We start from the raw sequence: 11,469 nt of genomic DNA, 5'->3' as shown, positions 1-11,469 counted from the left end.
ATGTTATCGCAGTGCAGACGAACCCTCAAATCCCGGAATGCGTCCCCCCAAATCTCCATGGCGAGCGCCACCGGAAACAGTTCCAAAAGGACCATGTTCCGAAGGAGACCTGCCACCGACCATGACGCAGGCCAAGGCGCCGTGCTCCACCGCCCACGATAAAAAGTCCCATACCCAGTGGAACCCGCCGCGTCCATGTACAGCTCCAGGTCAAAATTGCTGACTGGCCCCGACATCCATAAAGCCCTCCCATTGTAGTCGACCAAGAAACTGTGCCACAGTCGCAGGTCCTCCCTATGGTCCTTGTTGAGGCGGATAAAGCGCGGGCGATGTTACTCCCGCCGTGGCCTCCGACAACCTCCTACAAAAAACCGACCCATTGGCAAAATCCGGCACGCAAAGTTCAGCTTGCCCAACAACGACTGCAAGGAGCGAAGCTGGATTTTGTGAAGGCCCAAGACAGCCTGAATCTTCGACTTGAGCCCAAAGCTTGTCCTCCGGCAGGCGACATTCCATAGCGTCTGAATCCACCACAATGCCCAAGAAGCTAAGCACCGTGGTAGGGCTGGCACAAGCGGAATCCCAAACTGAGCCGCGATGTGCTGCAACGTAGCAAGAAGCACGGCACACACGTTGGAGGAAGGCGGACCCACGCAAAGGAAATCATCCAAATAATGAATGAGGGAATTCGTCCCAGACACGTCCTGCACCACCCACTCCACAAAAGAGCTGAACGTCTCAAACAATGCGCAAGAAATGGAACAACCCATAGGGAGGCAGCGATGTACATAATAAGCCCCCTGCCACCGGCAACCCAACAGGTGAAAACTATCCGGGTGAACCGGAAGCAGCCGAAAGGCGGCTTCAATATCAGCCTTCGCCATGAGTGCCCCCCGCCCATAGCGCCGAACCCAAAACACAGCCGCATCGAAAGGCGTATAAGCCTCCATGCAGGCTGCCGAATCAATCGCATCATTCACCGACCCCCTCTTCGGGAAAGAGAGATGGTGAATGAGACGAAACTTATTGACCTCCTTTTTGGGCACCACACCCAGCGGAGAAACCACCAAATTAGGCAATGGAGGAGCGGGAAACGCTCCACCCATCCGACCCAACGCCACCTCCTTCGCTAGCTTGTCGGACACCACCGCAGTATGCTGCAGTGCGGACCGCAAATTCCGCGCATGAGGGGGAATGGTAGCCATGGAGCAAGGAATACGAAAACCATCTGAAAACCCGGCCTCTAGGAGTTGAGCCGCTGCCCTATATGGGTATCTACTTAGAAAAGGCAGCATCTTTTCCAAGATCACCGGCGTCGTCCCTTTTTTGACCAGGCTCCCCGGAGCGTCCCTTACCCCGCTTGAAACAGCGGGACAACGGATGGGCACCTCCGCAACCCGAGCATTCGTGCTTGTAGCGACAGGACCCCCCGAACTTACAGGAACCATCGTTGAATTGCCAACAGCAACCCCGCCGCTTATTGACCGACTGCCCGGGGGTAGAAGAACCGCCACCCCCCCCTGGAAAAAACTGCGGGGAAGCCCGCGCCGACGACATAAGCCGCATCCAGAGGCTAATGTCTTTGTGGTCCCAGCGCAGCGACTGTCGAATGGCCTTCCGTTGACGGAACTGCTCATCATACCGCAGCCACGCCGTACCCCCATACACCCTGTACGCCTCACCAATAGCATCCAAGTAAAAGAAGAGAGCCGAACAAGGTTCGGGGTTCTTCTCCCCAATCACACTAGCAAGAATCGCGAACGCCTGCAACCAGTTAGCGAAAGTGCGGGGGATTAACCTATACCGCCGCTTCTCCTCATTCTCCTTCTTGTTCTCCTCCGGCTTGATCCTATCCAAGTTAAATTTTTCCAGCGGCAAAAGAGTAAAGATTTCCACGTACTCACCCTTGACAATCTTCTCCCTGACCTCCGCATTCAGATGCGCACCCAACGGTCCCTCGAAGCAAACATAGACTTCGCACCTCACCGAGTCATCCAACTGGACCGTGTCCCCCTTCTTAGCACTGTCCCCAGCCGCAGCCCCCTTTTCCGACCCCCCTGCCGCATCCCCCACCGCTGTGGAAGCGGCCTCCGGGGATGGCACGACTGCCGCGGCCTGTACGCCAACCGCCCCGTGGGCCCCAGGCGCCGGCACAAGCCCCGCCGTCACCCCCCCAGAAGCGGGCAGGACCCACGCCACCACTGGCGAGGGGCTAGCACCCCCCTGCGTGTCGAAGCGCCCGACCAGCTGCCCGCAGCCCAGACAGCAAGGAAACTAATGCCCCATCTGACCCAACAGCAGCAGGCTTACCACCCGCCAACTGGACAGATGCCACCTCCCCCCTAGTGGGCAACCGCGACCCCGACGCGCTGCCCCCACCTAGACCCAACAGTTCACGTAAAGAATCACAGACAGACACAGAAGTCTCACACTCACCAGGTTGCCCAGGGGTGGTACCACCAGCCGCTGCTCCGGAAGCCCTCTCAGCTGGGCCGCTTGAAGTCGCCTCCTCATCCGAACCCGACAGCTCGCCTTCCGACCGATCCATCGCAGGTGGAGATGCCTCCGTGGAGGGCCATAAAGGGGGCCTGCCCCCGGATGCCCGCAAACTGTGTGGCCGTCCCGTGGAACCCCGCACACCGGTCCCGCCTCCAAATGACTTTCCGGCAGCATGCCCTGAGACTGGAGCGCCCGCCGTGGCATGACCCGTGCCCCTCTGCTGAACTGAAGCCCCGGGCCTAGTGGATCTCGGACACCTATGGGGGCTGCCGGCCTAAGCACCGGAGAGCCCGGCAGCCGCATCACCGCTCCTCCCCCGCTGAGACTCCTCCCCCACACCGAGAACCTCAGGGGAGGAGTCCGCATTCCTGCCTGACTGCCGCCCAGGGGAAGGGGGAGGGGAAACTGAGGCACGCCTACCCCTCCCACCCCCTGAGCTTCACTGCTGCCGAGGATTCCTCCCAGCGGCACCACCGGCCGAAGCAGTGGCACGCTTCGCCGGTGGGCCTGGAGGGTCCCAAACGGGGCTCCTAAAAGATTTACCAGCACGGGGGGGAGTCCGGGGAGAAACGCTCCGGAGGCCTGGTTCTCCGAGCGCGAGTGGAGTCCCGCCCCCCCCGCCGTCGCAGCCGGGCTCTGGTCACCCAGTACCGCCGCGACCTGAGCCTGGACCCAGGCCGCCCCATGAACCGCGGCCGCGGTGCGGAGACGGGAGAGCAAGCCGTCCAGCTCGGCCATCCTGGTGGGGAGAAGCAGGGGACCGCGGGCAGATGTGGGTGATAATGTGCCAGTGGGCAGGGCGGTGAGGAAGCTGCAAGTGCCAGCTGTGTGGCAGCTTCAGCACAGCAGTGGGGAGAGGAAGACCGTGCAGCCGGGAGGAGGCCTGCAGGCAGAGGAAAAAAAGGGGGGGTGCGGATGCCCTGCCGCACACCACGAGGTAGATGTACTGGGCTAGCTGAGGGTGAAGAGCAGGACAGCCGAAAGGAAGCCTGCCCCCTCCGCATTCCCCTAGGAGCCGGGAGAGCCTAGTATGCAGGGAGAGCGGGCAAGCATGCAGCCAGCGGGGGGGGAGGGGGCGGCCGGCTGGAGTACACAGCCGCACACCTGCCTGTCTGATATACCCACCGGAGGGAGATCGGCGAGCGTGCAGCCTGCGGGGGAAGGAGGGAGGGGGGAGGAGGAAGGAGAGAGCTGACCTGGCCGAGCAGCAGCACCGCCGCCACCGGGGGGGGAGGACAGCCCAGATAGCCCAAAGTGCAGACAGGGGAAGTAAGAGGGAGCCAGGCACAGCACAGACAGCAGCAGCAGGAGGGCACCAAGCGCGGAAGGAGGGAGGGAAGGGGGACACCACCTCACCAGGGACGCTTCTTCTGCCAAGTGAGGGGATTTTGGCGCCCCCCAGCAGATCCCACCTCTTCCTGCCTGCCAGCCCCACCTCCCCCTAAGCTAACTAAACAACTTAGGCTCCCCCCATGACACCACTGTCTACTTGTTTCCTAACTTAACCCCTACACTCCCCTGTCCACCTAGTCATGCTGGCCCTATGCTATTGCTCCGATCCTGCTCCGGGCCTCACCCTCCAGGGCAGCCAAAGCAATTTCTACCTGTAACTCTGGGCTGACATTGTAAATTCTTGCAGTGCTCTGTAATCTTGTCACCCAGTCTGACAGTGACATGTTCTTGCCATCAAATTTTGGCAGCAAGTTAAACAGCATGCCCATAGGGAGGGCCCTTGCAGGGGTTCCACCATTGCCTGAGGTACTCACATTAGCATCATGCACATTTCCTTCAGCCACCTCCATCTCTGTAACCGTACCCTGCTCGCAGCTCCACTTGTAACGGCCAGAGGAGTAGGGGACCGCAATGAGGAATTCAAGTACGGTACAGCAGACAATGAGGCTGAAGCAGAAACCGGCTTTATTAACCAACAGAGTATAATGGCCGGAGAATGATGTTAACAGTAATAACAGATTACATAGGTTTACAGCAAAGTTAACTGCAACGTGATACATAAAATGGCGCTCCCGCCAACGCACACACAGGAATACAGGCTACTCTGCTATATGATCCTATCTGATTCCCGCTAACCGGGACACGTTGCTGCAACGCTCTGTCTACATAAACCTGCTCTATGGCCTGCCACAGGTTAGCACCGGTGCACACTCACAGTTCTGTAGGTACAGCTGCTTTATCTCAGTCTCCGTGATGGTGGATGCAGTAAGGTCTCTGGATCTGTTCCTTGCTGTCTGTAGCTGCAGTCTCTTATGCACTGGTCTGGGTTTCTTTGCAGGTTGTTTATCTTGTTCTGTCACTTGGAGGTCACTGCAGTCTGGCCCCTTGCTCTGTAACTTGCTTGAGGTGCTCTGGGATGTTCTCTCCTCTCTTTCTCTGGTTCTCAGCTGCAATCCGTAGTACCACAGTTCAGCTCTGTCTCCTCTGGCAAGATCCTGTTGCTCTGTCCCTGGATTATACAGTCCAGATGCCCCCTCAAGGCCACAGCATACCGTCCCTTTTCTCAGCTCAGCACAGCCATCGAGACACGACACCACACCGTCCCAGGAACTTCCTGCTTCCTCCTCCTTTCCAGAAAGATTCCCTCACTTAAAGCAACAACAACAACTGTGGCTTATTCTCATTAACAACAACAGTGACATCTTGTGGCTGAAAGATGCATGACAGTCTGTGGGACTTTCTCAATAGAAGTACAGTGTAATGGAGTTTAGTCATTCAAGGGGCTGACCCCCTACACCTATGTGGGATTTTATTATTATATGCTATTATTAATCAGTCTATCCTGTTGTACTGGACTGGACAATACAAATTTGTCATTTGTTTTATAAAATTACTTGAACTATATGGTATGTATTATTTTGTCTTGATAAGTGTGGTGCCTCATATAAACTCCCCTGGGAAAATGCAGCTACTTTTATAGCTTCCTTGTTTTTGTATGGACATTGGGGCTCTGATGTTCATTGTCACCATGTTCCCACGATTGATGGGTGACACCGACTATTTACTGCTGGCGCTACATGCCAGCGTGACGGTCAACACATCTGCTGCCACTAGTGAGGAGACCGCCTTCGCACCCGGCGGCCAAACCTCTCTCTGGCATTCCCCACATCTTTTAGGCAGCAGACATGGCGTTGGGGGACGCCCAATGCAAGCGTTTGGGGACTTTCATGACGGAGCAGAGCCTCACTTTTTTGGCACCATTCCTGGGTTTTCATTTTTTATCACTGTCAAAACTAATGAGTCCATTTTTTTTTACTTTGTTGTTTTTTAATTATTTTTTCCTTCTTAGCCCTCACTTTTAAGCAACAGTGTTTGGCTTTTGAAGTAATTTGCCCTACACTATATACATTATATAATCTAACCCTGCCAGTCAGCACTACTTTTGGTCATTCATACCTCATACACTTATTATTTTTACAGTCCCTGCCTGGCTTATTGGTTTCTTTAATCTTCCCTTTCTTAATCTGTATTTAGATACATGGGCATACACCTCATCACCGCCAGCTCTGTCCTCCTCACCACCCCTTCGCCCCTTGGTTCCCCCCCCCCCCCCACGGCTCCCGGGTTAGACTTTCCGGCCAACCACGGTTTCCAGTTTTGTCCTGTTTAGACTGATCCAGTAAGTACAGAACATTGATGGCTTATCTGTCCAATATTTGTCTCATTACTCATGATACAGTCTAGATACCCAATATATGTATATATACATTACTTACACTATGATTTTACTTTATGGACGCATGATGTGCATCCACACCTGAGGAAGCGAATTATACTTCGAGAAATGCGTAGAGTGTATATGATGCAGCGCTTTTATCATGGTTTTCATGTATATGCCTATGTTGGAATTGTATTATTTATATGCTATTATTAATCAGTCTATCCTGTTGTATTGGACAATACAAATTTTGTCATTTGTTTAATAAAATTACTTGAACCATATGGTATGTAACTATTATTTTGTCTTGATAAGTGTGATGCCCTTATATAAAGTCCCCTGGGCAAATGCAGCTACTTTTGTAGCTTCCTTGTTTTTGTGATTATTGTAGTAATGTCACTGGACCCCACAAAAGTGTCAAAAATGTCAGTCAGGGGTCTGATCTGTCTGCCGCAATGTCTCAGTCCCGCAAAAAAATCGCAGATCGCCGCCATTACTAGTGAAAAAAAAAAATGACATAAATCTTTCTTGTAGTTAGTAGACGGGATAACCTTTGTGCAAACCAATCAAAATACGCTTATTGCGATTTTTTTACCAAAAATATGTAGCAGAAAACAAATTGGCTTAAAATGTTGAAAAATTTAGTTTTTTACATTTTTTTTTTTGGGAATGTTATATAGCAGAATGTGAAAAATATTGTTTTTTTTTTTTTTTTGGAAGTCTCGCCCTTTTTTTGTTTATAGCACAAAAAATAAAAATTGCAGAGGTGATCAAATACCACCAAAAGAAAACTCTATTTGTGGCAAAAAAAGGACATCAATTTTATTTGGGTACAGTGTCGCACGACCACGCAATAGTCCACTAAAATAACACAGTGCCGAATCGCAAAATATGGTCATTAAGGGGGAAAATCTTCCGGTCCAGAGGTGGTTAAGGTCTCCCATGCTCCGCCCCTTTTTGAAAATCTCATGAGGGGGAGGGGCATAGTCAATATCACACAAAGCGCAGGTGTCCAAAGGATTGAGAAACCTGATGCAAAAGCTTAATAGAAGAATCAAGCTGCCATTGTCTGATTAGCAATTTCTAAAATTTCGAATCGGTTTTTATGTTTACACTATTGAATGTACCACATTGTTCACACACACACACACACACATGATCAAGGCACTACAACTGAATTATAAAAAAAACACATGCAGAATCTGCATTTGGTGTTAACAAATGACAAATAAAATATATGATAAATGTATTTACTTTGAAATGTACTAACTTAAATGTCTTAAAATAAATACCATTAAGTATATTAACTTAAATATATATATATTTATAAGTACATAACTGTTCTCATCCAAGTTGGAAAATAAAACATATAAACTTTAACTGGATAAATGTTGCAGGTTAGGAACTGCAAACATCTACACTCTACACACCAGGATGGGAAATTATGTTTTACATGTTGCTTTTGGGTCATCAAATAGGAAGGGGAGATCAGCAAATGGGCATTCGCTGATCTCCCTTCCCTCCACCTGTTGGTACCTGCCATGCCAATCCTAGGTCTGCCAATGGGTGCATGGAACCCAGGAAACATGGATGAGGTGTGTGTGTGTGTGGGGGAGAAGTGGCCGGCACTAACGGGGGTGTGTGGAAGTGATCTGGTGGCTACACTGCTAATGTATTGTTTCCATACAACACTTGGCTTGTCAGGTTTATTTACAGTAAGTGAGATGCTTGATTAGGGTATAACCGAGGCCCACTCTTAGTCTTAAAATGAACCTACTCCCATTCTCTTAACTCTAAACAAAATGCTACTGACAACCGACTTGGAGAAAATTGTGGCCTAGTAGGCCATTTTATTAACAAATAACCAAAATAAACATTTTAAAACATGAAACCATAAATACTCCAGTATCACATAAGAAAGGGGTTGTTGGTCTTGGGAGGCACCAAAAATTCCAATTAAAAACGGTATCAGCATCAAAAATCCAACGGTCCCCAGCCGAACAACACCAGCTCGGGAACAAACACACTTCACCACTGATACCTTCTTGTTACCACTTCCCGGTTAATCCACTACTAACCGGGATACACTAGAGGGCTCCATACCTTAGATGGGTCACCCTATGCACTGTACCAAAAATCTGTTAACGCCTCCAAAGACGCCCAACCGCCACAGCACACAGGTGTGAAGCCGCAAAGCTCGTTGAACACCATCCTGAATACCAAGGGCCCACAAGTCGGTCCCCACCGCATTCAAATGCACTCCATCACCCCGCAGGTAACGCCATGTGTCAACCTCCAGCTCCCTGTGCCTGACCACCAAACCCCCATTGCGGCAGACAAAACGGCTAACAGCCGAGTTCACCTTAATGCGGGCTTTGTTCAGCCTCGCGACCGACCTCGCAAAACGCCACGAGGTCCGGCCGACAATTTCTGACCAAATGATGATCATATCGGGAAAGGAGGAGCGCAGTCGAAGAAAATCAAATTTGATATCTCGGATGAGGTGGCGCATGGATCGGACCCCCAGGTCGTTGCCCCCAGCGTGCAACACCAAGACGCCCGGCGCCCTGTCCAGCCGAGCAAAACTGTGCACTTCTGGCAGGACCTTGCACCAGAGCAAGCCCGGCGCGCCTATCCATCTAACAGTGGCCTCCTCCCTGGAGAAACCAAATTGGTGCCCGTTGGGCCGCACCTCCGCCCGCCTAGCCCCCCAGAACACATATGAATGCCCCACGATCCATATAAGGCAGGCAGCTCCCTCTGTAACGAAAACAGCAAGAAAACATGACAAACAAATCAATAACAGCACAGCCCCCCCTTTCCACTACTTACAACAAATGAGGACGAACGTACAGTTTAAAACGGTTAGATTCCCACCTACCAATCCGCTTTAAAACCAAGTCATCCACTCCCCACCTGGCGGCCTCAGTAGCCGCCCCGATGCGGAAGGAGTGCGAAGAGTAATCGCCGGCCCTGTAACCCAGAACAGACAGACACCTCCGAAACACTTACCCAAACTGAAACCTGGACACGGATGAGCCGTCCATATGCACCAGGAAAGAACCCCCAACAGGCGGGTGTGCCCCCAGAAACTCTTGCAACACGGACACCGGGCAGAGGGGGGAACCCCCCACCCGGTACATGCGGACATACGTACCCCTGCCGGCTTGGTCGGTTTTGGATTTCCACAGAAGAGCCAGAACAACTTACCTCTCCCGCCAACAGGCCACCAGGAACCTTCCTATTATTGCTAACCAATTCCCCAATACGGAACGCCCCAAAAAAGGCCAAAACAAAGGCTGTCTTGAACAACAATGCCTCGTACTGGGAAGAGCACGTGCAGCGCACCTGACTCACCAACTCCCCCAGCATTCCAAACGAGATTGGACGACGGCCGTCCGGCCAACGAGAACCCCGCCGATAACCCTTCAAGGCCTGGCGAATCACAAAGTCTTTTGTAAAATCAGGGAGACCCCACATTTTGAACAGGAAGGCCAAACCCGCCAGCTTACGGCCGATGGCCGATGCCGACACCCCCTGCTCAAAATTCAAACAAAGGAAATACAGCACAAGGGATGGATAGTCCATACTTACCGCACCTGCTCCAACCCGCTCCAGAAGGCCCGCCCACTCCCGCCATACCTTGGAATACGCAGTCCACGTGACATCACTCAGCGACCGTCTGACCAAACCAGAGGCGATCCCAACGCAATTCGCCACAGTTCCGGCGGACAAGGCTCCCCCTCTTGCCAACTCCCGGAACCGGTCCAGCTGAAACCGAGACAAAGCGTCAGCCACCGAGTTCGCCACTCCAGGCAAATGAACAGCATACAAGAAAATATTCAACTGCAAACAACGTAGAACCAAGTGACGTAACAACCTGATCACCGGTGGAGATGAACCGGAAAGCCGATTGATAACCTGCACCACGCCCATGTTGTCACAGTTCAGACGTACCTTTTTGTCACTGAATTCCACCCCCCACAGTTCCACCGCAACCACCACTGGAAAAAGTTCCAACAGAACCAAATTCCGCAAGAACCCAGCCTCACGCCACGCCGCAGGCCAACGCTCCGCACACCACCGTCCCCCGAGGTAAGCGCCAAAGCCAGTGGAGCCAGCCGCATCTGTGTACAACTCCAGATCGCAGCTACTAACCAGGCCCCTCTGCCAAAGCGACCGACCATTAAAGGACGTCAAGAAGACATGCCAGACCCGCAAATCTTCGGCATGCTCCGCAGTCAACGTAACATAGTGATGCGGCGACCGGATACCGGCCGTAGCAGCCGAAAAGCGTCGGCTGAAAACCTGGCCCATTGGCATAATACGGCATGCAAATGCGAGCTTACCGAGGAGAGACTGCAACCGCCGAAGTTGCACTTTACGCTTACCCACCAGCAAGCAAATTTCCGCTTTAAGGTCAAGCAGCTTGTCCTCAGGCAAGCGACATTCCATGGCCACCGAATCAATAATTATCCCCAAAAAACGAATCACTTCCTTCGGGCCCTCCGTCTTGTCCGCCGCCAATGGAATGCCGAAGCGATCCGCCACATGTTGGATAGTTGACAGCAGAATGCCGCACAAATTGGACGATGGAGGGCCCACACACAGGAAATCATCCAAATAGTGTATGACCGAATTGACCCCGGCCACCTCCCGCACGACCCATTCCACAAAGGAGCTGAACTTCTCAAAAAACGCACATGAGATCGAACAACCCATGGGCAAGCACTGGTCCACATAGAAAGAACCCAGCCACCTGCAGCCCAACAGATGAAAGCTGTGGGGATGGACGGGAAGCAACCGAAAAGCGGCCTCGATGTCCGTCTTCGCGAGCAGCGCGCCCTGCCCGTACTGACGCACCCAAAATATGACCGCATCAAAGGAAGTGTAAGACACAGCACAGGCTTTAGGATCAATGCCATCGTTAACCGAAACCCCTTTGGGAAAGGACAGGTGATGAATCAGGCGAAACTTGCCCGGTTCCTTCTTGGGCACTAATCCCAAAGGGGAGACCACCAAATCGGCCAAAGGGGGCTGGGAAAAAGGCCCCACCATGCGGCCCAACGCAACCTCCTTTGCCAACTTGTCCGACACCACCCCGGGATTAAGCCTCGTCGACCGCAAGTTGTCCGCCACAGGGGGAACACGGGTAATAGAGCACAGAATAAGAAAACCCAGCCTCCAGCAAACGAGCAGCCGCCTGATCCGGATACTTACTTAGAAAAGGACACATCCTTTCCACCTTCACCGGCGTCCTCCATCTTTTGCTGAGCGTCTCCGGAACGAGTCTTGCCCTG

At 52.4% G+C, this 11,469-nt stretch overlaps 1 protein-coding gene across 1 annotated transcript; it reads right to left on the bottom strand.

Annotated features, from left to right (window-relative positions):
• Positions 1–1,275: 1,275 nt before the first annotated feature.
• LOC309543822 (uncharacterized protein) lies at positions 1,276–9,649 on the bottom strand (the record flags this gene model as incomplete). Its single annotated transcript, XM_082276255.1, has 2 exons — positions 1,276–2,247; positions 9,380–9,649. 2 exons carry the CDS (start codon positions 9,647–9,649, stop codon positions 1,276–1,278), a joined length of 1,242 nt encoding a protein of 413 aa, XP_082132381.1.
• Between the last annotated feature and the right edge of the window lie 1,820 nt (positions 9,650–11,469).

The sequence above is a fragment of the Pelophylax lessonae genome, assembly GCF_965119305.1.
Source record: "Pelophylax lessonae genome assembly, contig: HAP1_SCAFFOLD_373, whole genome shotgun sequence".
NCBI lineage: Eukaryota > Metazoa > Chordata > Amphibia > Anura > Ranidae > Pelophylax > Pelophylax lessonae.
Note: the sequence above shows the minus strand (reverse complement) of the source record. Positions and strands in the feature narration are given on the sequence as shown.